The following is a 27,969-nucleotide window of genomic DNA, read 5'->3' as shown; positions in this document are numbered from 1 at the left end:
TTTCTTTGATATTACCAAATTGAAAACATCTAGAATATAATCAAGAGGAAGATGGATGATCACAAGCCATCAAACCAAGCTAAACTGCTTGAATTTTTGCACCAGGAGTAAATACATAAAGTTATCCAAAAGCAGTGTGTAAGACTGATGGAGGAGAACATGCCAAGACGCATGAAAACTACTAAAACTTTATGAATATGAACTTGTTTTCTTTGCATTATTTGTGGTCTGAAAGCTCTGCATCTTTTTTATTATTTCAGACATTTCTCATTTTCTGCAAATTAATGCTCTAAATCACAATATTTTTATTTGCAATTTGGGAGAAACGTTGTCCGTAGTTAAATAACTATAAGTAAAATAACAATGTTCATTTACTACATATACCTATAAATAGCAAAATCAGAGAAACTGATTCAGAAACTGAAGTGGTCTCTAATTTTTTCCTGTATATGGTGATATGAGGGTTAGATTATCACAGATATATCAAAAATATAGATTTTTTTTTAAGGAATTAAGATACAACCTAAGACACAGGCTCGACACTGACCTCTGTTGGATTACATGGTTCAGACATTTTATGGTTATTTAATATAATTACATAGAAACATTTTGAAACATATAAAATAATAGTGAGCATCCTATAGCTACGGTAACAGTGAGCTTTTATTATTGATTATCTGCGTTAGTTATGTCGCTCGGGAGTATAACTGAAGAAGTAAACCGGTCTTGTATAATCGGCTACGTTTAGAGTAAGAGAGAAACTGTGCAAATTAGATTTCTTAAATCTTTAAAGTGAAAAAGATAAGCAGCAGAACAGCAGGATCTCACGCTGAGATCTGGCTTTGTTCTCAGGGAAAGGCCTGCCAGACATCCTGCGGTAGAAGATCAGAGTAGTCGTGCAGGGTGTAATTCTGAACCACAGTCTGGAGCTCCCTGAGAACTGTACCTTCAGAGATGTGGAATGCGAGGAGGAGATTTATTTTAATTTGAGTCTTGCTGAGATTCACAGTCACATGAAAAGTATTTTACATGGCTGCAGATCGAGCTGCGTGAACATGAAAAAAAGTCCTGTTTCAATTAATACGTGATTAAGTTTAGTTTAAAGACCTTGTGATGGAACATGGTGAAGTAATGTAATTAGAAGTTGTACTAGTCCTCTTAATTGCAGCTTTGATGAGGGTCAGATGAGGTAAAGAGAATTGAATAGAATACAATTGGAATTTACATAATACTTATGCATGAGAAAAGCATTTTACTTCAAACTGGCAAGAAAAATGTGTTGGCTTTTATTGGCTTTTAATGTGTTTGAAATTTGTGTTCAGTAACAGGTTTAAAACATTATTTTTTTTAGTTAATTGTGTCACAAGGAATTACTCAGAGTAGGCGTTACAGTATTCAATGGTGCTGTATTACAGTGTATCAGGGCTGTATTACATTATATCAAGGCTGTATTACAGTGAATCAAGACTGTAGAACATTATTTCAAGACTTTATTGCAGTGATGCTGTATTACAGTGTATTAAGGCTGCATTATAGTGTATTAAGGCTGTATTACAGTGTATTAAGGCTGTATTACAGTGTGTCAGTCATTTTTACCTTATATCAGGGCTGTATTATAGTGTAGCAGGGGTGTACTACATTATATTATGGCTGTTTTACAATGTATCAAGGCTGTATTACAGTGTGTCAATGTTGTATTACAGTGTATCAGGGCTGTATTACAGTGTAGCAGGGCTGTATTACAGTGTGTCAGGGCTGTATTACAGTGTAATAGGGCTGTATTACATACTATCATGATTGTATCACAGTGTATTGAGGGTGTATTGCAATGTATCGGGGCTGTATCACAGTGTATCAGGGCTGTATTACAGTGTATCAGGGCTGTATTACAGTGATTTAGGGCTGTATTACAGTGTATCAAGGCTGTATTACAATGTATCAAGGGTGTATTACACTGTATCAAGGGTATATTGCACTGTATCAAGTCTGTATTACAGTGTATCAAGGCTGTATTACAGTGTATCAAGGCTGTATTACAGTGTATTAGGGCTGTATTACAGTGTATCCTGGCTGTATCACAGTGTATCAGGGCTGTATTACAGTGTATCAAGGCTGTATTGCAGTGTATCAAAGCTGTATTGCAGTGTATCAAAGCTGTATTACAGTGTATCAAGGCTGTATTGCAGTGTATTAAGGCTGTATCACAGTGTATCAAGTCTGTATTACAGTGTATCAGGGCTGTATTACAGTGTATCAAGGCTGTATTACAGTGTATTAGGGCTGTATTACAGTGTATCCTGGCTGTATCACAGTGTATCAGGGCTGTATTACAGTGTATCAAGGCTGTATTGCAGTGTATCAAAGCTGTATTGCAGTGTATCAAAGCTGTATTACAGTGTATCAAGGCTGTATTGCAGTGTATTAAGGCTGTATCACAGTGTATCAGGGCTGTATTACAGTGTATCAGGGCTGTATTACAGTGTATCAAGGCTGTATTACAGTGTATCAGGTATTTTTACAGTGAATCAGGCTGTATTGCAGTGTATCAAATCTGTATTGCAGTGTGTCAAGGCTGTATTACAGTGTATCAAGGCTGTATTGCAGTGTATCAAAGCTGTATTACAGTGTATCAAGCATTTTACAGTGAATCAGACTGTATTGCAGTGTATCAAGGCTGTATTACAGTGTATCAAGGCTGTATTACAGTGTATCAAGAGTGTATTATAGTGTATCAAGGGTGTATTGGGGCATTTTTACAATGTATCAAATCTGTATTACATACTTTCATTAATGTAACACACCTTTTTACAGTATTAAGGCTGTATTACAGTATATCAGGGCTTATATGTGGTTACAAAGATTTTGTCTAACAGCTAAGTTGTAAGGACTTGTTGCTGGCTTGCACTTAATGCAAATGTTTGTTATGTATGACCATAGGTTATCTTGGATACACCAGCGGTTTCTCTCTGACTTGTATGGTGTTCTTCCTCATTTCGGTAAGTAACTGAGAAGTAATGATTTTTTTTTTATATACAGTAGGGTAGCTGTAAAAATTGTTTTGTGATATGAACATGATGTATGATTGTTTTAGACACAAACGTGTGCCTTTAGCAGTATGCCTTTGTCTCTCTCTCTCTCTCTCTCTGTCCTGCTGCTGTAGGTTATCTACAAGAAGTTTAACATCCCCTGTCCTCTGGAGGCGTTCAATAATTACACCACAGTCAATGTCACTCTGGATGGGCAATGCGAGAGCAAATACTTCACTATCAACCAGCAGGTCAGCACAGCACCACACACAGCGCCACACCTCCTGCCCGCCCCTCTATCATTCTGACTCATCTCAGTAAGGTTAAAAGCTATTTACAGTATTTTCATGGAAGCTGATCTGATAGGGCAGAGGTTCAGTGCACCCAGTGGGGTGTCACGTTAACAGGCAACTGGTGGCCTGATTATGGAGACAGTGTGGAAGCCTTCCAGCGCTTCCTCAGTGGAGACTGTGCTTTAAGTCACGACCGCCTCGAGCGATGGAGCCTAATTTTAGTTACTCTCTATTTGGCTTGCAGACGGCTTACACGGTTCCCATCTTGGCCTTTGCTTTCGTGTGCCATCCTGAAGTCCTGCCAATCTACACTGAGCTGCGCAAGTATGTTCAGTAAACACACACTGTGATCTTTTCCATATTTATTTAGAGACCACTTCAGTTTCTGAATCAGTTTCTCTGATTTTGCTATTTATAGGTATATGTTTGAGTAAAATGAACATTGTTGTTTTATTCTATAAACTACAGACAATATTTCTCCCAAATTCCAAATAAAAATATTGTAATTTAGAGCATTTATTTGCAGAAAATGAGAAATGGCTGAAATAACAGAAAAGATGCAGAGAGCTTTCAGACCTCAAATAATGCAAAGAAAACAAGTTCATATTCATAAAGTTCAGAAATCAATATTTGGTGGAATACCTCTAGTTTTTAGTCACAATTTTCATGCATCTTTGGCATGTTCTCCTCCACCAGTCTTACACACTGCTTTTGGATAACTTTATGTCACTCCTGGTGCAAAAATTCAAACAGTTCAGTTTGGTTTGATGGCTCGTGATCATCCATCTTCCTCTTGATTATATTCCAGAGGTTTTAAATTTGGTCAGAATCAAAGAAACCCAAAGTTTTAAATGTTCTCTTATTTCTTCCAGAGCTGTACACAGATCAACCATAACATTATGACCAATTCTTCCTTGTTTTGAGACCCATTATCCATTGTTTCAGCTCCATTAAGAATTCAGCAGCAATTGGCAGCTCTATGAATACAGACCACCACAGATCAGCTATTATTATTTGGGTGGTGGGTCATTTATTCTCAGGACTGCCTTGATGCTGGCATGGTGGTGGTGTATGAGGTGTTAGTGTGTGTTGTGCTGGTATGAGTGATTCAGACACAGCAGTGCTGCTGGACCGAGAACAGTCCACTAACAGCCACTGACCACTGATGAAGGACTAGATGACCAACATAAATTTATTATCCAACTCTCCTCCTTTATCTCCTTTATCTTATAGCTCCAATAAACCAAACCTTAATTAACATCTACTATTTAAAGAGTGTTTTTGTCAATATTTCATAATGAATAAAGTGTTAAAAATTATATAAAAGAATTTCTATATATTTTTTAACACATACCATATGCCTAAGAGTTCTTTGGTCTTTTAACAGCCCCACTAAGAGACGCATGCAGACCATTGGCAATGTGTCCATCCTTGCCATGTTTGTAATGTACCTCCTGACCGCCATCTTTGGATACCTCACTTTCTACGGTAGGTCTGCTTTATCTAAGGAGCCAACAGTGTATTTTAACCATGTATTACATAAAATACATCACATTATCAGCTGATCATGTTTTTGTTTTACTAAATTCTCTTGTATGTTGTGAAGGTATAGTTTATCTGTGTAGTTACATTTAGTCTGTTTGCTTGTTCCTAGTTCTTATAGACCATTTCTTATTTTCAGTTCATATATTAGCTATATTTATAGAGCACACTTTCTCTCTGTTTGATCTGAGCAGCCAACACAGAGGCTGAGCTGCTGCACACCTACAGTAAAGTGGACCCTCTGGACACTCTCATCCTGTGCGTGAGACTGGCCGTGTTGGTGGCCGTCACACTGACTGTCCCTGTTGTGCTTTTCCCGGTAACTATGCTTTCTTTTGTTGGATGTTTTTTTTTTGCTTAGTAACTGAGTCTGGGTGTTGGACATAGGGATCTTTATTTGATACTAGGGGTGTGATGAGACGCTTATCACACATCTCATGAGATGATATTGGGCCAACAAGAATGAGAAAAGACAGGATTTGAGTGTGTTCAGTGGCAGACTGCTGTCACAGAGCTGCACAACAGACAGAAAATCCTTCATTCCGAGAGCCATCAGACTCTTTAACTCCTCCTATCGGGGACGGGATGCTGCTACTGACTGAGTTTAACCCAATCACACCACATGGACATTATTCAACCACTTAATTATTTAGACTAACACTTCCCCAACCTCACTTACATTCAAGTACACTTTACTCATGATCGGGTATTCACATATTCACATTCTCTTTTTAGAACTATATTTGTTACAGATACATATTTATATTATATTTCTCTGTCACATCAGCCACTTTCATAATCAATGTCACTGCACATTGCACTTTGCTCTGTTAATTATTTAATTATTTATGACCATTAGCAACATCTACTGCACTGCTCTGTTTACAGATATATCTTACCTTGTATAGTACGTTTTTTATAGCCTTATGTTTTTTTGTACTCTTCTGTGTTTTAATTTAGGTTTGAATATGTTTCTTATTGTATTGTGTTGTTGCTGCTGGATGCCTAAATTTCCTTCGGGATAAATAAACTATCTATCTATCTATCTATCTATCTATCTATCTATCTATCTATCTATCTATCTATCTATCTATCTATCTATCTATCTATCTATCTATCTATCTATCTATCTATCTATCTATCTATCTATCTATCTATCTATCTATCTATCTATCTATCTATCTATCTATCTATCTATCTATCTATCTATCTATCTCTCTTTGAACGTCATAGAATAATAGCATGTAAATTGATTATGAAGTGTTACCTCAGGGGATGGCTTGGGAATGCCCACACCTGTGTAATTTGTGAGGTGTTATCTTGTGAGTGAGCCTGATAGTGGGTGCCAGATAGATGGTCATTCCTAAATCTACACCGTCACGTGAGCCAGTGCTGCATTCTTTAGCTTCTGTGGGATTTGGCAAAAGTTATGGGACACAATACTACTTCTGTTGCAGTGCTTTATAGCAGTACAGCTGAGTTATTAGTTAAATAATGTGTATCAAGGTAAGTTTTGGCTAATTTATTTATACCAGTGTATCTTGTCAGCTGTTACACTAAAGCCAGCAGCAGTACATATAAATAACTCTTGTCTGATTAATTAATTAAGTAAGAATATTTTCTTACAGCTACTGAGATACAGTGGTCTAATTACATGAGTCAAAACAATAATTGATATGTGTGTCATTTCACAAGCTGCATATCAAGAGTCAGAACAGAATATAGTCTCTTGTATGTACTAATATAAGTGTAACTGTATTCTTTGTGTAGCTACACAACCCTTATCACTGTAATTATATATATAACAGTGAATATCTCACCAATAGTTGGTGCTATTGCATGTACTGTTATTGAGTTCTATTCTATTGGTAGTACTTCTCTACATGCATTACACAAGCTGTGTGTGTGTGCATTTGTAAATTTTTGTCAGCAATTTATGAAAGTACAGTAAAGCCGAATGCATTCTTTAAAAAATAAATTTAGACATAATAGTGTATATGATGATAAATTAATAAATCGCAGAATATATAGAGTAATGTAACTGTTACGGATATCCTTTTCACTCAGATTCGTCGAGCTCTGCTGCAGCTGCTGTTCCCTGAGAAGCCTTTCCACTGGCTGCGTCACATCACCATCGCTGTGTGCCTGCTCTTCCTCGTCAATCTGCTCGTCATCTTTGTGCCCAACATTCGAGACATCTTTGGCATCATTGGTATGTACAGTGGATGAGACAGTAAGCCAGGCTTAATATCTTTACTGTAGAGCAAAGTCTTGAATCTACATTTTTTACATATTTTACTTTTTGACACCTGGTACTTGTCCTTAACCTTATGTTAAAATATCATAATTGGACCAACATAAATTCTTCAAACATTTATAGGTTTATGTTAGGGTAAAATTAACATTTGTGTTTTATTCTATAAACTTGTCATTTAGAGCATTTATTTGCAGAAAATGAGAAATGGATGAAATAACAAAAAAGTTAAAATAATGCAAAGAAAAAAATATTCATAAAGTTTTAAAAGTTTAGAAGTCTATATTTGGTGGAATAACCCTGTTTTTTAATCACAGTTTTCATGCATCTTGGCATGTTCTCCTCCACCAGTCTTACACACTGCTTTTGGATAACTTTATGTCTTTACTACTGGTGCAATATTCTAGCAGTTCAGCTTGTTTTGATGGCTTGTGATCATCCATCTATCTTTTGATTATATTCCAGAGGTTTTCAATTTAGAAAAATCAAAGAAACGTTTTAAGTGGTATTTTTTCCAGAGCTGTATATCCTACATATTGTTAATGTGTAACTTCAAAGTTATTAGAGACATTTAGCATAAAAGAAGCTAAATCTAAAATACTAGTTAAAACAAGATAACTAAACAATGGCTACATTGTTTGACAAATTTGCATATTATGATTTTGTATCATACTTTTGTCAGATGACAAGACATCATCTAATTTGAAGCAGGGATGTTTTTTGTTTGCTTCAAAAGTATGCACTTTAGATTATAAAATGACGTAAATGTGCTCTAACAAACGGTACAGGGGAAGTTAATGGGTTCAGCTTTCTAATGATTATTAGTTGTTAATTAATATAATGTAGATGTTTTTTATTTTCATCAATCTGTAAATCTGTGTTCTTTACCTTTAGGGGCAACCTCCGCACCAAGCCTGATCTTCATCCTCCCGGGCCTGTTCTACATCCGTATTGTTCCAAAAGACCAGGAACCAATGAACTCAAGACCAAAAATCCAGGTGAGAACTGAATGCATGTACTGAATTTATCTGTATTAATCTGAATATGTCTAATATAATAAGTCTCTGATTGTTGCCTTTTTTTCTCTTCTTGTGTCTTCTTATCTTGTCTTCGTTGTTCTAGGCTGCCTGCTTTACAGCTCTTGGTTTCATCTTCATGTCCATGAGCTTAACCTTCATAGCCCTGGACTGGATCACTGGGGAGAACCGCAGTGGAGGGGGACACTGATTCCCAGCCACGAACAAAGGGGGTCCAAAACGCCTGCTCAGCAGAACACCATCGAGCTGTCCTCTCCCATCAAACCCGGTCTGGAGTTTGAGAGAACAGCATTAAAAAACCAACCAAAAAAAAAACACACAGTCACTGATAGGCTGGACCCGTCTCATCTCTGGTCCCTCACCCCACTGAGTCAGGAGAGGGCCTGCTTTCCGCCATATTGATAAATTAGAAAGAGAAACATGTCCTGTGGTGGAGGATCTCAGCAGATTACGACGCTGTCACTGTGTCCTCCTGTGGCAGTTGTCTCAGATAGAACATCCTGCATACAGTCATTTTCAAACAGTCATTTGCTCTTACAGCATCTGGAGACAAATGGCAGATACATTTCTGCTGGAAAATGCTGACAGAATACAGTACCAAATTCTAAAGGTTGTTGAGAAGCGGCTGTAAGAGAAATGAAGAGAGGAGAGTCCAAAAAAGTAACTGGATAGGCTTTTTTTATTTGAATGCAAACAGGATTGCTTTTCTAACGCTAAACAACAATTCTGTAACTTTGGCTGAACCCCTGTAAACTCAGCTTAAGCTGAACGATGTCATCGCTTAGAAATGTGCCCTATTTTTATTTTTATTGTATTTTGATCAGATCATAGCATAGACTGTATATAAGAGTAGAGAGTGCATGCCTGTTCACTCCTTCTGCATCGTGCCAAGCCAAAATATGGTCAAAATAGAAGCTGGCACTGAGTAGAGACTCAGTAAGTGACTCCAACTGCAATTCTTAGTGACAAGCCATTCGTTTTATGACTAAAATTAATTTTATTAGAAATGAGAAAACATGATTAACACACAATGACAATAGACGACTCTATCAACTGCCCACCAGGTTCATAAGTACACCAATATGCCATTTCTAGTATTTCTAGTAATACTGCCATGGAAAAACCTCATTACTACACTCCTATGACCTCACATAATAACTCCAATAAAATACATTATTTTTGAAAGAAAGAAAAGAAAAAAAAACAATGGGGGGGATATTAACATGGGAGGGTACTTACACAGGATTGGGTAAGGTTAAAAGTTGTGACAATTTGAGACTTGTTTTTTTTTTTGTTAAACTGTTGTCGTCCGATCCACTCTTATACACAGTCTATTATGTTTCAGATATGAAATACACACTGCAGCTTCATGAGAAACATACATTTCCTACATGATCTCAAAATGGTTTCAGCAGAAGCGTGTTAGACAAGACAATGCAAAGTCGAAAACTCTGTGCAAAAAATACATTTTAAAGCCACAATCACGAGATTTCAAAAGCCAATGTTTGCAAAGCTATTGACTCTTGAAGATAATTCCTGTAAAGTATTTGAAGTGCCATGTACAACTGCCATACCTCATACTGACTCCAGAGTTTACAATAGCAATGATAAATCATCTTGCGCCTTTAAAAAAAAAGCCTTATTGCGTTCAGAACTTTTAGGCTTTTAATTTTGCAGCTTTTATTTTGGAGTGTGAAACACTCCCGAATTCGTCTTTACTGTTAGCGCTAAGTTTGTCCTTCTGAAATCCCTGATTGTGTTTTTTTAAATTCGATTTACAAAAATACCAAGATAAGTTATACATTATTTTTAATAATTAGTTTAAGACATTTCAGTACTGCTTTGTATTCATTTGTTTGTTTGTTCAGTATTATATTTCATTTGCAAAAAGAAAAAAAAACAGCTGGAGGTACGACTTGATTTCACACAATGCTAAACTGATGGAGATCAGTTAAACGTGTGGATGGAAGTGCCGTTTACTGTGTTACAAGGTGCTTATTTATTCCATAGCTTTCTGAAATCCGTTCTGGAACCAGCTGTAACTGGTTCTAAATGGGTAACTGCAGCTCAACAAGTACACAGCTCATTTTGTTTATGTTGTTAGCACTCCCCCATTGGACTTTCCCTGCAATCAGTGGTATAGTGGTATTTCTGAGCTGGCTGCTAAAAGTCAAGCCAAATTCCAAAAAATGTAATTGTTTTATGAAAACAAAGAGAAGGAAAAAAAGATAAAAAACAGAACAATTGAAATTTCTTTTTATATCTTCGACCTGTAACTTACATTTGAGCCAATAGGACAGACCAGGTTTGTTTAAGAGCAAAAGGGAAAGCTATGCTAACATGTCATACGCCGCTTTTCCTCGTGGTCTGAAAAACACTGTGAATTCAACACTTCTTTTTGACATTTAATGCCAGGAGAAGTCTGAGGAGTTGTAAAATCTGCGCGATTACGGCAACACAAGTTTGAACGCTTCTTGAAATTTTAAATGCTTGCTACAAAACTGAAAAAAATAAAAAAGAGAAAAAAATGCTATTTAAAAGGCTATTAAAACGTAAAAAGCACAAAAGCAAATGCAGCTCGCCTCAGCAGAATGGTGCAAAGTGGTGCAAAGCCCTGACTGCTCCTCTTAAAAGGGGATGATTTAGAAAAACTTGCTGTTTAAAGGTAACTTCAGCAGGCACTTCAACAGACATTTGTGACTATTAAAGGGGTAGTTTGGCAAAAAAAAAAATACAAAATTTAAACAATTTTTGACAAAATAAATTTTAAAAAGTTTTTTGCTACATCATGCTGCAGCTATAAGGCTAGCTAATATTAGTAGCAAACCCTGCAATGCCAATACACCTTAATCTACCATGACCATTTTAAAACATTTCCCATTATTTTATATTAAATAGTTTATGGTTGTGTCACATTTAAAGTGACAATAGTCTGAAGGAGCTGCTGCTGTGGACACAGATCAGTATGTAGCTTACTTAGCTAGCTAGCTAACTAGCTATCAAATACAGCACAGAGAGGCTGAAGTGTTGTGGGACACAATATAATCGACATCCAAAAAAGAGAAACCGTGTTAATAGTTAAATTTTTTTACCACTTTTTGGAGGGGAAACTTGGTTATGAAGTGGACGTCTCGGGTGCTTGTGTGGCTATTAGCTTAGCCTACGAGCTAAGCTAACAGTTAACCTGAGAGTTTCACACTTGCACTTCACTGGAGCGTCATAAACAAGTGATTTTTTTCTGTGGCAAGGATATTCTGGTGTGATTTCCCCTCCACAAAATGGCAAGATGCCTACCCAAAGATGGAGCTCTTCGTTTGAATGTATTTTATATGGATACATGTCATAACAGAACTTATTGTATTGTGTTAGCTACAATGTTGTTTAAGCTAAATTTTCCTATTCTTACAATTATTTAAAAACCTTCTAAATGAGCATGAGATACTACTCATTTTGTATATTATTATCATTGATGTATTTGCAATCTAGATCAACAAAAGATTGGATTAACGTTCGCACAAACATTTTTAACACAAAGTAAAAAAAACAAAAAAAAACACCCTTTTCCCCTTTGTTGCTATACAAAATAGGGTTAATACTAATACTTTTATTCATCACATGCCCACTGTTATTAACTCTCTCTGTTAACATTACATCCAGTTCTTATTCAAAGTGGGACAGATTTTATTGTTAGTGTTGTTTAGAACATAGTGTTTAACATATCTTTAATAATAATATAAAAAACCTTAACCTCATTTTGTCTAAATGGCTCTCCCTTGTCATCAGCTACACTACACTTATTCAGTTACATTGTGTCCTACATAATTCTTTACCACCTTAATAAAGACATATTTGAACATAGTTAAACAGATTAAAGCAAAGTATATATACATACACACAGAAAATATTACAGTGTGACTGCTGGCTAGTGGTTGTTAGCAATGTTAGCCTCATAGCTAACATCCAGTGCATAAACGAAGAAGCAAGATGTTCTTTGATTTGATTGATAATTTTTTCTGCCAAACCATTCCTTTAAGTAAACTTGACAAACATACTAAAGCACTTGTATGATCTACACACTTTATTCCTCCGGCTGTAACAAACTTATTTCCACTGAAGTGTCTGAGGAGTTACTTCTACACACTGTTTCAGGCTAACAGTACTTTCGTTCCTCATTTCACAGCGAGGCTGAGGCGCTCTGGACGTCACTGTGGTCATTAGATATCAGTGTTGTAGGCCATGTCAGGACTTCTGAACTTGGCGATTTGTGTGGTTGATTATCTTAAACATGCAGGCTGTGCCAGTTCTGTTCTGTTTTCAGACTGTGCTGCATTTTTGCTGAATAAAAAGCTTTTAAAATTATGCTCAAGCAGCTTGCCTCAGTGTTTCTTTGTAACGTGTTAAACAAGTATTGAAGTTTCTGTAACTTTGCCACCCTACTTTTCTTTTCAAAACCAGTAACAAAAACAACCTGTTACCTGTTTTTGTATCAGTACTGATAAATATCTATGTTGTTTATGTATTTTAACAGCATATTTAAAAAGTAGAGGTGGCAACCTTTCATGTTTAATGATGAACTTTTATGTGACCTCCAGTTATGTGACACCAAAGAAAGTGGATGAAGTTGCAGTTTTCAATAAAGATGAATTGTAAGTACTGATGTGTGATGGAGACTCATTCATTTCTGGTCAAAATCTAAAAAAAAAAAATGCATTCATTTTTTATCAAGATCTTGCAGCATTGATGATGGTAGAGTCTGACCTCTGCGCAAAGCAGCGCTTCTTCAGCACAACCCAAAGATTCTCAATGAGGTTAAGATCTGGACTCTGTGGTGAACTCTCTCAATCCTCAATGTGTGAAAATTATGATCTCTTGCTCCCTGAATCACAATTCCAGCCCCATGAATGCTGATATTCTCATCTTGGAATATACCCGTGTCATCAGAGAAGAGAAAATCCATTGATGGAATAACCTGGTCTATATTCAGTATATTCAGTATATTCAGGTAGTCAGCTGACCTCATTCTTTCAGCACGTTCTGTTGCTGAAACTAAACCTGCAGAACGACTGCAGCATCAACCCCACATCATTCACTTACTTAAATCCAGGTGGTGACTTTCGTTTTTTTTGGCCAGGCAGTGTATAATTTAATACATGGAACCAGTCGGAGAGGAAAGCCCAAGACTGAAAGCCTTAGTAGTAGTAGGTAGTTGATGAATGATGATTAATATGAGCTAAACTGGCACTGCTGCCTTTATTTGCTTTGTTTTTCTGAAGAGAGTTCTCATATCACTAATTTGAAAGGTGAAAGGAAACTGGGGGAGTTGGCAGTGCAGGGAACATGGCGATACCTAAGGCTTTTATGATTAATTGTATTATTATTAATATATTAATATTTAGTTCTAAATCAAGAACTCCCTGGTTAAAGTGATTAAATGGTTCATTGGTTAGCTAAAGGTTTCTTGGAAAGAAAAGAAGGAAAAGGGTTCCAATTTCATTACATGTCAAATAAAAAAGCTCTTTTTTAATAATGTGTAGTTTAAAACTGTTTTGGGTTTGTTCAGAGGTTATATTAGTCTGAAATGTCTTTATTCCTACAGTTGTTTCATTGTTTTAGTGGTATTACGATAAACTTTCTGCCAACTGAGACAAATATGAGATATAATCAGTTCAGCATCTATAAAGTTGTGCAGCAGTTGTTGGTATTTTGGCCAAAGGTTTTTGTACACAAGGATTAGAGCAGATGACAAGATAGTACACTCTATTTCCTGTTTATCAGGAAACTGTAGCTGCATTTGCAGTTTCAGTGATCTACCTAAACGCAGGCTAATTGTTTGGCCCTTTTTTAAATACTCCTGTAGTGGATGAGGAACATGGGCTATAGCGAGCCTGTAGAGTAGAACCCAGAGCTGTTTTGTCATCAAGGTGCTAGACTTGAAGTGGTTTCACTTTACTTCAAGTCTATGCTTTTCTGGAGTAATTGGTTGCTTGTATTAAGTGTTAAAACCTGAAATGCCTGGTTCATGCCTGTGGATGTTTTATAAAATATACTGCAGAATGTGTTGAATTTGCAGTATAAATTTTGCAGGACAAAAAAAGTTGGCCTCTTTTAAAAAGATTGTGAGTTACTAGTCTTTACTAATTTTTATTGACCTGATCTTTCTCTTTATAATGAATTATCTTTGGTAAAAATCAACCTGTCAGTAAATATGATAAGATAACTTGTCTACAGTAGAATTTGATGAAGTGAAAGTGTCGTTCCTCGCAAAGCAGACGTGGCTGTTTTGAATTGTAAAATGGTTCATGTATCATGTGTTCATTTATGTAGTTTTACAGCTCTCTCAATAAGTTGAATTCAACTGGGCACTGGCCATATATCGTATGCTTTAGAGCACCAGACATGAACTGACTATGTTCAAGTGTTAACTTTCTCTAACAGACCTTAACATGCTGTTAAACAACAACATCTGAAAAATTAATTGGGAAAGCAGATCCTATTCTTTAAACGCACATTAGACGCCAGGGGAAAAGGTTTTTCACTTATAAAGGTTGCACTTCCTAAGAATATGACACACCCTAAAGTTTATGAGGGATGAAAAAATTACAGAAAGGTGAGTGTGGGTCAGTATAGCTGTAGACTACAGCTCAGTTACTTCAAGAACTTAGGTTGCTGTCAGCACACCATTATAACAGGCTATTGGTTCACAAAACGGAAAGCTTGCCATAGCTCTACCAGTAGACTCCATGGTACATCATTCATCTCTTAACCATTCACCAGTTTTTACTGGTTTTAAAAGACGTGAACCACCCTCTCTTTTGTGTTTTCAGAATATATACAGTCTATGGTCCTTTTTTTCAAAATTTTCCCCCATTTTCTCTCCAATTTACATGGCCAATTACCCAACCCACTTATTAGGACTCCCCCCATCACTAGTGATGCCCCAACACGCCAGGAGCGAAAGCATGTGAAGACTAGCACATGCCTCCTCCAACACATGTGAAGTCAGCCACCACCTCTTTTCTGATACATCAGCTCACAGACGCAGCCTTGTGCTGATCGACATCACCCTTTGGAGTTATATGGGGAGAGAGCGCCATCTACACACCCAGAAAGAGCAAGGCCAATTGTGCTCTCTCAGGGCTCCACTAGCTGATGGCAAGCTACATAAACAGGATTCAAACTCTTGGCGATCTCCTGATCATAGTGGCAGCGTTAGCCCACCGCTGAACCATTAAGAGCCCCTAACTTGTTTATGTGTAACTTGAAATTGAGTTTAAACTAAAAAGGGTTGGGCTTTACATTCTGTACATTCCTTCTTACACAATTCTGTTATTTCGTAATTCCAGTTCAGCTGGGCCAATGCAATACTTCCCATGAATTGAAACCTCACGCACTACACTGTTTTACTTCTACTTTCGATTAGCAGCGTACCTTTTTCAACAGCGCTTTTTTGTATACCGCAAAGGTTTTTACCTAAATTAGAAATTAAGATAAATCCCCGACTCGAGCAGCGAATTCACCACTCAGAGCAAACACGGACGCAGGGCTTGTGGGCCTACTTCCTCGCACCCCTGTCTCCGGGCCTCATAGAACAGATATACGTTGTGGTTGCTCTTCCTGTTTCTAACCACTTAACACTGACTGACATCACCTCACAGAGTACGGAAGTCAGAGCTCCTTCAGCTTCTGGCAGATCTTTAACAGATCTTGGAGGATTTCGTGTAGGAAGTCGGCGGGGCAGAATCAGAGCCCCGGTTCTTGATCGAGGGTACGAGCGTGTTCCTGCCAGAGAGGGATGAGCAAAGGAAAGGTCAAGGTGCAGGAGAACATGACCAGCTCTCTCCTCAACATCCAGGAGAACGAGCGGCTGGTGGACCTGCTGGGCCGGAGATGTGTGGTGAGTAAGGCGGCACCGTATTAACTGAACTAACTGTATTAACCATACCTACCAAAGTTAAGCTTACGTAGTTGCTGAGAACTTGGACGATGATGGATACAAACAAGCTCAGAATATGATGATAGTAGGGTGATGTTGACTGGAACTATCTTGTCTTTGGATCAGTCTGGCTTTAGATAAGTCTTCTTAAAGGTCAGTGTAGCTTTAGTTTTGCTGCTCTGTGGTACAGAGTTATTTTTCAAGCATTTTCCTTTCAAATTAAGTGGTTTAAACAGTGTATCACTATTTGTTTTCAACACATTTTAGACAAATGTTACAAAACTCAATGCAAATCCTCATAATTTGCTCAGTACTTAATTGTAAGGAAGAACATTAAGCTGTCAGTCTTATTAATACAATGCAGTAATGATTTACGCTCTAATTTGAACCATTGCTAATTTAAGCAACGTCTCTAGAGACTCTTTTTAAAGGTAAAACAAAAAGAGAGGTGTCAGGAGAGGCAAAGGAAGTGTTGCTTGAGGCCACTTCCTGTTGTGGTAGAGAGGATGTTTACGAGCAGTTCTTTTGTAAAGACTTAAATGTGTTTCTGCTCTGTGTTTCTTTCAAAGCTGTATCTCTATACATGTATTTGAATGTATACTGTATGTATGTGTGTTTGTATGTGTGTGTATAGTCCCTGGCCACTGCAGTTGTGCAGCTGTATATGGCGCTCCCCCACAGCCCGGCCCACTGGAGCCTGCAGCACACCGGAGTCGTGTGCTTCGTCAAGGACAACCCGCGCCGCTCCTACTTCATCCGCCTTTATGATCTCAAGGTCCGTGCCCCTAATGTTACTCCACAGTGATGTTTCATTCAGCAAGCTGCTCCCACTCGTGTAGGCAGCATACAGTATACAGTATATGTCTTTGCAGTAGAAGGTGAATGCTACATTCAGTGGATGTATGTGTATATATATGTGTGTGTATTGCAGGATGAAAAAATGATCTGGGAACAAGAGCTGTACAATCAGATGACTTATTCCAGCCCCAAGCAGTATTTTCACACTTTCTGTGCAGATGTGAGTACAGTACAGATTCATCCTCACTATTTGACCTCTCCATGTCAGTCCATATCAACACACAAAATAGTCATTAGGACACACCCACCTTGGCTCATGTAGAGCAATTCATTTGAGGCTAGCAGCTCATTTGAAAATTTCCTGCAGGTCCAGGGGATCAAATTAGTGATCTTCTGGTCTAATGGCTGCATCATATACAGCTCTGGACAAAAAAAAAAAAGACCACTTCAGTTTCTGATTCAGTTTCTCTGATTTGCTATTTATAGGTATATGTTTGAGTAAAATAAACATTTTTGTTTTATTCTATAAACAATGAACAACATTTCTCCCAAATTCTAAATACAAAATATAGTAATTTAGAGCATTTATTTGCAGAAAATAAGAAATGGCTGAAATAACAAAAAAGATGCAGAGCTTTCAGACCTCAAATAATGCAAAGATAACAAGTTCATATTCATAAAGTTTTAAAAGTTTAAAAACCAATATTTGGTGGAATAACCCTGGTTTTTAATCACAGTTTTTGTGCATCTTGGCATGTTCTCCTGCACCAGTCTTACACACTGCTTTTTGATTAACTTTATGCCACTACTGGTGCAAATATTCAAGCAGTTCAGCTTGGTTTGATGGCTTGTGATCATCCATCTTCCTCTTGATTATATTCCAGAGGTTTTCAATTTGGTCATATCAAAGAAACTCATCATTTTTAAGTGGTCTCTTATATATAATTACTAAACAACTTCCGATTGCTTCTTTATCTATGATAATTTCAGGATTGCCAAGTGGGTCTGAACTTTGCGAGCGAACAGGAATCAGATGCGTTCAGAAACACAGTAGAGGACAAGATTAGCCAGCGTTCCAATCGGCAAGGTGAAAAGTTTTATCTTCTTATCCTTTTCTGTGTGTTTTCACATGATAATCTTTTCCTCTTGAACCCTATTCAAAATTTAGCTCATCAATGTGTCTCTTTATTTTTCCCCCATTAGATAAAAGACCAGCTTCAAATGAAGGTAGGCATCTTCAAAAGCTCTTTTTTGCATCTTTACATTACGTTACATTCATGTTTCACCAGAAACAAAGCCAAACTAATCACTGTTTTTATTTTTCATTTCATAGAGAAAAGAGCCCCGCCTCCATTACCACCATCCAACGGTCAGTAGAGTGGGGTTGTTAATATGTAATGTGCACTTGCAAATGTGGTTATATGTTTCCATGGACAGGAATAAGTTGCATAATTAAACACAGCAGAAGTAGTCATCTTAAAGCTTGAATATTTTCAGTACTTCTGTCCATCACAACACAGTTTTACACAAGCGTGTGATGATTTAGACAGTGCTGTTTACTCAGTGCTAATGGGTGGGTACACACTAAGCAAAAAGGATTCTAGTCCTGAAAAAGGGGAGGGTTTTGAACCTTTTGGTGCTACAGAAACATTTCTAAAATGTTAAATAAGACCATCTACAAAACGTTTTGAGTCTGATCTTGTTTGCAGAATGTTGGAGTGCTGGGTTAGCTTCTACAGCTCTGTTCCAACCGTTTTAACTTTTCAAATGCTTTAGTGAAATGTTTTACTTTCCATATACTTAGTTCCAAAACAATTTATAGAATAAAAAGTTATGAAATGGTTCTTAATGTGTCATATATTTTACATCAGGATTTTAAAAAATAAAAAAATAAAATATTTAATGTTCCCACAATAAGAAAAAAAACATGAGTGAACTGCTCACTTAACCCTTGTGTGGTGTTCATATTTGTGTTACTCTTTTACTTTGTTACCTTTTTACATTAAAATGCTTCACACATGCTTGCTTCACCTAAATTGCGAGCAATATAAACAGCTTACATGGTTAATATTTGCCCTTTACCTTTCTTATGTTACATTTCTTTTAAAAAAGTGCCACTCTTTTTTTTATTAATTTTTTAATAAAATGTAAAAGAAAATGAATTAAACTCAAGCTATGAGTAGAAAATTTGTTTAGTTTCAAATTTACAAATGAAGCAATGTTTATTAGCCCTTGGCCAAACATACTGTGTGTAATATAAATGTGTGTGTGGGGGGGTGGGGGTGTGAACAGTGTGTGTTTATCGAAAATGTGTTTTGATATATGTTTTTAACAAAAAATTAGCCAATGCCAATGAGTTTGTGTTAGAAAAAATATTTTTTTTGTATCATTTGATGCAAAATGAAAACGGGTCCCACAGACCCGAACACCACACAAGGGTTAATTTATTGTTGATTTAATTTTGTATTTGGTGTCAATATTCAGAAATGGGTCTGGGCTTTTTAAAAGTCTTTAGCATCCTTCCTGTAAAACAGAGTTTGCGAGTGTTAAAACAAAGCTGAAAGCATCTTTGTGAGCTTTCTGCAGTTTCATTTTAAGCCTTTGCACATTGTGCTAAATGGGACATTTTAGATTCCATAGTTCTGTAACTACTGTAAAACAATTTTTATCACAGTTCTAATTATGGCAATGTGTGAGTATAAACAAATGCTAGAAGACGAATAGAAAGAAAATATATTTTTGCTGCTCTTTTACAAAGTGATGCTCTGAAGTGGTCCATATTTGTTTAATTTGTACTGACCAATCACAGGCTTTGTCTCATGGTGTCAAATGCCTGCTGTTGTTAGTTTTCTCAGTTATTTTGCCATTATGCCATAGTATTTCCTGAAGCCAAGCAAAATGAATTTTAGACAGTGAGAGACTGTATAAACCTCAGACACTGAACATTTAAATTATGGCTTCAAACACCCATTAGTATGGCTTAAAGTTAACTGTTGAGAATTAGTATTATTATTTGTATTGTATATTATTTTATAGCCTTAATCAGTCTAAACTAAAAAATGATGCGTAAAATTTACTTTAAAAAAGTTTTGCAACTTTTTAAAAAAATTTAATTTCAGATCAATTTAAGTAACTTCAACTCAGTTTCAAGACTTAAATGTTACATAGAGTAAATAAGTGAACTGAACTTCAGTCAATCCTTTGTTTTAGTAAATTGTACTTCATTTCTGCATACAATATTACATAATTACAGTTACTTCATTTTACAATAATTTCTCAAATAGTTTATGATACGTAATATATTATAATTCCTGAAATTTAAATATTTTAGTTAAAACACACATAATACACTGTCTCAACACACTAAAAAGAATGTATTACATGCCGTCTGTGTGTTGAGACAGTGAGACTTGGTCTGTTTACAAAATAAATCTTTGAAATTATGTAAATATTTAAATTTAACTAAAATTATATATAATAATATTGTATAAATTAAGTAAGTGTAATGAGGTAATATTGTATACAGAAATTAAGCAAAGGTTACTAAAAGAAAGGATTGATTCAGCAACAATAAATTAACTAAAGTTAATAAAAGAAAGGATTGACTGGAGTTCAGTTAAAAAAAAAAGCAAATGCAGAAAGTTGTGAAACTATTTTTAAGTAAATTTTATACATCATTTTTTTTAGTGTAGACGTATTGATTGTTTTTAGGTGTTTCTCCAGGGCCGGGACCAGGACCAGGACCAGGCCAAGCGATGCAGCCAGGCGGCATGTCCACAGTGGATATCGCAAACCCAGACATCCTGCCCTCACGCTACCGATCTCCTACTGTCCCCGTGCCTGCACCCGCTTCCCTCGGCAAGGGTAAAAAAGACAAGAAGGGCAAGAAGAAGGGACCTCGGCTCACCAAAGCAGATATCGGAGCTCCCAGTGGGTTTAAGTGAGTGTTAAGTGCCAAGGCTGTTTTTTTTTTAAGGAAGGACAGTTTTCTGATCTTCTACTGATTCTACTTTGGCTTTCATTTCCTTTCAGACACATCAGCCATGTTGGATGGGATCCAAATGCTGGCTTTGATGTAAGAGATTTCTCTTTTCTCCAACACATTTGTACCCCTACCCAAGTTACAAGTGAAAGAATTTGAAATCCCCCCTAAGAAATAGGACAACCCCGACAAAACCTGATACATCATTAAAATCAATAAATAAAAAAAGAAAAACTGCTTCATTAGAAGAATACTAGCGATTCTATCGTCAGGTGCCATAATGAAACTGTTGTACCAATTAAGGTGGAACAGGTCCTATTGCTAGCTAGCTAGAAAGCTACTGAGACAAACTACTAACAATTTTTTTTTACACCTGTTATGAAGAAAAGGGCCATAATATGTTGAAACTACATTAAACTAAGATAATGCAATAGTTATCATAAAATATTACATTTGTGGAGGACAAGTAGGGACAAGGGGAGATATGGGATTGGGCCTAAGTGATTACAATACAAACTGATTACTTAAACTGATCAAACATAACATTATGCCCACACTGTAAGCCCGGATAAGTTGAATTTACTTAAAATATTTGAGGAAATCGGTTGCCTTAAAAACGTTGGTAATTGGTAATTGGTAATGAAAACTTAAATTAGCATAACTTAGAAAATTAACTTATTACAACTAAAGGGGAAGTTGGTATATTTCTAAGGTAGCCCAGGGGCTAATCACTACACACTGATGGTGAGTGTTAGTCAGAAACTGTTGGACACAACCAGTATGCAAATAGATTGTGACAGAAGCCAATGGAAAAGAAGCTGCCAATGGCAACAGACAAAACTCAGCTATTATAAGTCGGTTCAACTCAAATATCTCAGTTTAAATCTATATGTGCCCACAAGTGTTCAATTAACTCAAAATAGTTGAGTATTGTTTAGAAATATCCAATTTTATGTAAAACAGACTTAAATCATTTGAGTTTAAATAACTTCTGGAATTACAGTGCACTTTGCTGTTTTTACAACCTTTTTTTTTTTTTTTTAGCTCCAATGATCATAGAGAAACACTTTGTAGTTACTCACAGAGTAAATCATTGTAAATGCTGATCTGTAGGCAGTGTCCTGTGACCACTAATAAAGGACTAGAGCATGACCAACACAAACTGTGCAGTAACAGAGGAGCTTCTGTCTCTGACTCTACTTTATCTACAAGGTGGAGAAGCTAAATAGGAGTGTGTATCAGAGTGGAGGACAGTGAGTGATTAAACACAGTGTTTAAAAACTCCAGCAGCACTGCTGCATCTGATCCACTCAAGAAAGTTAAGTTAATATAAAGTATGCAGAATCAGATGCAGGCTGTAATTACAGAACTACAAAGTGCTACAAATATGCTCAGTGAAACTGAAAAAAAAAAATGGATGATGAACAACATATATGTAAACCAATGTTTCCTTTTTATTCTAGACCAACAATCTGGACCCGGATCTGAAGAAGTTTTTCTCTTATGCTGGTATCAGTGAAGATCAGCTCACAGACAAAGAGACTTCCAAAGTCATCTATGACTTCATTGAACAGTCTGGTGGTCTGGATGCAGTTAAAGAAGAAATGAGAAAACAGGGTGAGGGTCTGCCTTCATGTATCATCCATAATTATTTTTTTTACTATAAGTTTTGTGTATCCAATGCACTTTGGCTTCAGACAATGGAAGAAGTACCAATATTAGTGAACATTTTGGTAACTAGATAACATGTTTATTTTGTAGGTTTTTTTTTATTTTTTACCTTTTCATCATTCAAGGTTAAATCTGAACCAGTGGTAGTACTGGTTTCCCATTTCAGTCTGCAGATGTGTTTCATGTAACTTATCCACAGGAAGTTTGGCCTTCTTATGAAGGATATCAACAGCCCCAGGTTGCAGTTAGTAATGTAAGATTAGCTATATCAGGTAAATAATATTTACCTCAACATACCTTATAGTCACTTACCCACCATGAGCAATACAGGCAGAAAGAATGCTTTTATATTCCCTGTTTTTAAACTCTGTGCAATTAAGCTACAGCTACACTAATAGCAAAACATGCTTTAAAAAACTAATAAAAAAAACATTATGTAAAGGACATGGACGATAGATGAATCTCATTTGTTCACATGCAGAAAGGGGGCTATAAGGGATAGATTTAAAATAGTAATTATTAGTCATACCAGTTATTTTCTTAAAAAGTTTCTTAATCCTACTATCATTATTTTGTGTATGCATTGTATGAATTTGTGGGTAACACTTTATAATAAGGGTACAAGTCATGACATTAATTAAGGGATTCATTAAGGATGAACTAATCAGTAAGTAAGGATGAATTAAGCAGGAACAAACACATTAATAACGGCAAGGTTAAATTCCTCACCATTAACTAATGTGTGTATGAATTAATGAATATGAGGGTAATGAAGGCTTTGTACACTATATGAATATACCAGTAATTAATATGTTAATTAAGCATGTGGTTTCCATTTGACATCCCACATTCCCTTCCTCATATAATTCTGTAAAACATCTGCCTTCTTAATGCGCATGCTTTGTTTTTTTTAGTTCCATCCTTTCATATTTTATAGAATGATAACATTTAAAATCATACATACAAAAATACACTTATATTTTTGAGTATACAACACAGACACCTGCATGTCCATCCTGTCATCTTTTCCAGAATGCTTCTATTACTACTGTACATACATACCTGTAGATGAATTACTGCTAATTCCAAGAATCTTAGTTGGCAGGAGAGTTTAATACTCTTTATTGTTTTATTGTTATGTCATATTTATTTGTAAAAGCAACAAGACATCTGAGGCTGTTACATTGGTAAAAGGTAAAATAGCACATCCATTAACTTGTTTTTATATGTGAGTGTATTATGTTATTTTCCCCAGTGTATTTGTAACAATTAATAAGTTATATAAACATGACTGAAAGTGACTGTAAATGCATTATATGTTAAGCATTTATTACTGATACTTCATGAGTAATATATCATGTTTGTGGACCCTAAAGTAAAGTCATGAACAATTCCCTCTTTATTACTGATGAAATACTGCCAAATGTATATATAAGTTTCTGTAGCACTCCCATTAGAATAACGGCGTGAGTCTTTACTGATGATTCAGTGAAAATTTATTGCTGACAATCTTGAAGACAACTTGAAGAAACAACAACAGAAAAATGTAAAACCAGAGTAAGGCTTGAGCCTCAACGAACAAAAATAAAAAGTAAACTAACAAAAAACAACATAAGAGCTCCTGCCTCAATAATCAGATGCTAAACTGAGTGCAGAGCTCAGTTCCTGCTGCTTCCTGTTCCTGCTTTACCCAGTAACTCTGTGGGCCTTCAAAATAAAAGTCCCGTGTTAGGATCCAAAAAAAACAATACAACAATAAAACAGAACTAAACAAATCCACTATCAAAAAATGAAGAGCATAAATCATGTTTGATTCACCGAGCTCAAAGACAGGCCAATCAGAATGTGAATCAAGTCACACCGATAGTTCCACTGAGCACAAGGGACCACAAATCACTCTCAAAATGTGCACAAGCAAACCTGAATAAAAATCCAGGATATTGCATCTTGTTCACGGGCATCAGGGAGAATCTATCAATATGTAGGAAAATCGTGTGAGTTGCAGAAGAGGTGGGATGTTGAGTTATTTATATTAGCCACTTAGCAATAGTTAACTAGCTAATAACTTTACTTTGGCCACTAAAAAGTAACCCTAATTACCCTAACTGTCTGTTTTTTGTTTTTCACTTAACATATTCAAGGACTTCCTACTTTGTTAGGATGAGGCTATTTGTTTAACAACCTTCACTTAAATTATGTGCTTAAATATTGTTTCTCAGCTGGTTGTTTGCTGGATGTTTGCTACAGTGTTTTTAAATGGATGTTGGTAGCAAGTTGTCAGTAACATTCTGACTGTACTAATAAACGTATTGCTGTTTTTACCGTCCACACAGATGCCCTTGGCCCTCCGTGTCGAGGCCTCCCCCCGGTTCCAGGGGCCCCTGTTCCCCCACCACCTCGAGGGAGCCTCCCATCAATCCCAGGCCAGCCGCCTCCAGCTCCACCTTCACGCAACCAGCGAACACCACAACGTCCACCTCCCCCTGGTGGAAGAGTAGTTCCTCCGCCTCCTCCACCTCCCTCTGGTGGTTATGGATCTCCACCACCACCACCACCCAGTGGCGGAGCTCCTCCGCCACCTCCTCCACCACCTCCTCCACCTCCTTCTTCTGCCTCTAGCTACAGCAGCGGCAGCCCCGTCAGCCCTTCAGCACCTTCACCTTCAGGAGGCAGAGGAGCGCTACTGGACCAGATCCGACTAGGAACCAAACTAAAGACTGTAAGAGAGAAAATTCCACACAGAAATTATCATTATTTAAACTGTCTAATGAGTTTCTAGAGTGGTATTATTTAATACTTATTATTCTGTACTGACATGCCAAAAGTCATGGGACATCAGAATTTAATTTGATAATGTTAATTAAATTAAATTAATTAAATGTTAAGTGTTACCTGTTTAAACACTGGTCAGCATGCTCTTGGTAAGGTGACGTGAATTATGGGAGTTGGAGTGAAGTCTGATAGTGAAATCCGGATGAATGGGACATTCTGTTTCTGAAGTTATGTGGGTATCTAACATTCCAACATTGTCAAATACTACCATCCACAGTGGACAGTGCAGTGGGTGGTATAATGATCATGACTGGCAACATCTGGCTAGAATTGTCTGTGCAGAGGATCTACATTTAATGCAGATATTCTACATTTAATGCAGGAAACCCCTCACATATACAGTTCCTTACATTAGTGCAGTGTTCCTTAGCTTAGGTGGGATATGGCAAAAATCGTGAGACTTGATACTAGTTCCTGTCCTATGACATGTGGCATGTGAGTGTAATGTATACTGTACAGTTTTCTACATTCATAAATGAGTATAATTCATTAATATAAAGACAAATGGTAAATAAAGTAATGTGCATTTTTTTCTTGCAGATATGAATTATATATATATATATATATATATATATATATATATATATATATATATATATATATATATATATATATATATATATTTAATATATATATTGTGTGTGTTTGATACTTTCAGGTTACTGAGAGTTCAGACCTGCCGCCTCCACCGCAGGACGAGGGCGGTGAGGGTCTCGTTGGAGCTTTGATGATGGTGATGCAGAAAAGAAGCAAAGTCATTCACTCCTCAGGTAAAGTTAAAAAAAGAGAAACTGCTGCAAGATCATGTATTCATATTTATGAACCACACTAAAAAAAACAGTGACATGCCAAATGTCATAGGAAAGGAACTAGTGTTTTAATCCATGATTCACAAGATAATACCTCACAACTGATACAGGTGTGTGCATTCCCAAGCCATGTCCTTAGAGAAACTTCATGATTAATTCAGATAATGTAATAATTGAATAATTTTTTTATATATTTGATGTTCAGTAAATTTGGAAATTTCAAATCAAACCAATATCTACTGTATATTTAATCTAAATAATAAATAATAATTTGCACTAGGCAACATTAATTAACAATACTTATGACAGAATGTCTAAACTAATTTTACTTTCTTAATGTTTAATATACAGCTTTGGAAAAAAAATAAGAGATCACTTAAAAATTATGAGTTTCTTTGATTTTACCAAATTGAAAACCTCTGGAATATAATCAAGAGGAAGATGGATGATCACAAGCCATCAAACCAAACTGAACTGCTTGAATTTTTGCAGCAGGAGTGGCATAAATTTATCCAAAAGCAGTGTGTAAGACTGGAGGAGGAGAACAGGCCAAGATGCAAAAAAACTGTGGTTAAAAACCAGCATTATTCCACCAAATATTGATTTCTGAAAGCGTTGTATCTTTTTTATTATTTCAGCCATTTCTCATTTACTGCAAATAAATGCTCTAAATGACAATATTTTTATTTGGAATTTGGGAGAAATGTTGTCTGTAGTTTATAGAATAAAACAACAATGTTCATTTTACTCAAACATATAATCTGTATAAATAAGTATATATTTGGAGTCTTCATTATCTCTTTATGAACAACACCATGACCTAGTATTTAACTTCTAACATTCTTTTCTTTTCTCAGACGATGAAGAAGAGGATGGAGGTGATGATGAAGATGATGATGAATGGGACGATTAATGTTGATATCCAGTTTTGGTACACACACGCATGCATACACACATACACACACTCACATTCTTTATTTTAGGTACTGCATACAGTGTGCATATTAAAAATAGGATTATCATATGGGATTATGACAAGTTAGCTGATAGAGTCTCAACTATTGGTGTATATTTTGTCAACGGTAGAATGAAAGTAGGTTATTTTCACGTAGAAATTATTTTAATATAATAGCAACTGTATTTTTTTCAGCAGAATAAATTAAACTGTGCAATCTGTGCAAACGGCTCCGTGTTCGTGTCCACGCTGTTTTTAATTCTTTGATAAACTGTGTGTAATGTGATAAACTGGGGGATTCTTGATTTGAGTCAAGGGATTATAAGTGGGCTCCAGAGCCACTTCTCGACCAGGATACACAGTGTGTGTGTCTATGTGTGTGTGTTCCTTTTGTTCTAACTGCTTAAGGAATTTTATGTTAGGTGGAAAAACAAGAACAGAATTGGTAACCATGGTAACCTGTCTCCATAAATGGTTAACCAGTCTGTTTCTGTGTGTTACCTGTCAGTTTCAGGATTGCATGTAAAGACCAGTGCAGTCACGCATGAAACAAATTAACTTGTAACCTCAAGCTGACCTCTTGTTTCATGCTGGAACCAGTTTGGAAATCACACTGGAGTTTCCCGGCTCCAGTACTGTGGAGCTCCCCATTGCGGTTTGTTTAATAGCCAATTATATGACTCAGCAGGAAAAACAGTAAAACCTGTGGTGCAGGGGAGCTCCAGGACTGGAGCTGGGGAAACCCATCAATATTCAAATGTAGACCTTGCTAATGTACACCGGCATGGCAAAAGTCATGGGACAGGAAGTAGTGTTGTGTAGGGTCCAGTGGCGTGC

General features: G+C 36.5%; 2 protein-coding genes across 2 annotated transcripts in view; both read left to right on the top strand.

Moving 5' to 3' along the window:
• Window positions 1–9,312, top strand: part of slc38a5b (solute carrier family 38 member 5b) — a 36,867-nt gene extending 27,555 nt beyond the window's left edge. The window contains exons 9-16 of the mRNA XM_007231901.4: window positions 2,938–2,996; window positions 3,161–3,277; window positions 3,564–3,643; window positions 4,707–4,807; window positions 5,056–5,180; window positions 6,929–7,073; window positions 8,010–8,113; window positions 8,238–9,312. Coding sequence (XP_007231963.1) covers window positions 2,938–2,996; window positions 3,161–3,277; window positions 3,564–3,643; window positions 4,707–4,807; window positions 5,056–5,180; window positions 6,929–7,073; window positions 8,010–8,113; window positions 8,238–8,342 — 836 coding nt within the window. The 3' untranslated portion in view covers window positions 8,343–9,312. The remainder of the gene's footprint in view (window positions 1–2,937; window positions 2,997–3,160; window positions 3,278–3,563; window positions 3,644–4,706; window positions 4,808–5,055; window positions 5,181–6,928; window positions 7,074–8,009; window positions 8,114–8,237) is intronic.
• Window positions 9,313–15,775: 6,463 nt separating this feature from the next.
• wasb (WASP actin nucleation promoting factor b) lies at window positions 15,776–27,362 on the top strand. The gene is made up of 12 exons (XM_007231900.4): window positions 15,776–16,046; window positions 16,720–16,860; window positions 17,017–17,103; window positions 17,874–17,970; window positions 18,087–18,110; window positions 18,217–18,252; window positions 20,607–20,823; window positions 20,916–20,958; window positions 22,329–22,482; window positions 24,870–25,255; window positions 26,027–26,138; window positions 27,035–27,362. The coding sequence occupies exons 1-12, from the start codon at window positions 15,945–15,947 to the stop codon at window positions 27,088–27,090; spliced, it is 1,455 nt and encodes a 484-aa protein (XP_007231962.3). The 5' UTR covers window positions 15,776–15,944; the 3' UTR covers window positions 27,091–27,362.
• Window positions 27,363–27,969: the final 607 nt, after the last annotated feature.

The sequence above is a fragment of the Astyanax mexicanus genome, chromosome 12, assembly GCF_023375975.1.
Source record: "Astyanax mexicanus isolate ESR-SI-001 chromosome 12, AstMex3_surface, whole genome shotgun sequence".
In the NCBI taxonomy this organism is placed as follows: Eukaryota; Metazoa; Chordata; class Actinopteri; order Characiformes; family Acestrorhamphidae; genus Astyanax; species Astyanax mexicanus.
The sequence above is the reverse complement of the archived record's forward strand: the minus strand, read 5'-3'. Positions and strand labels throughout refer to the sequence as shown.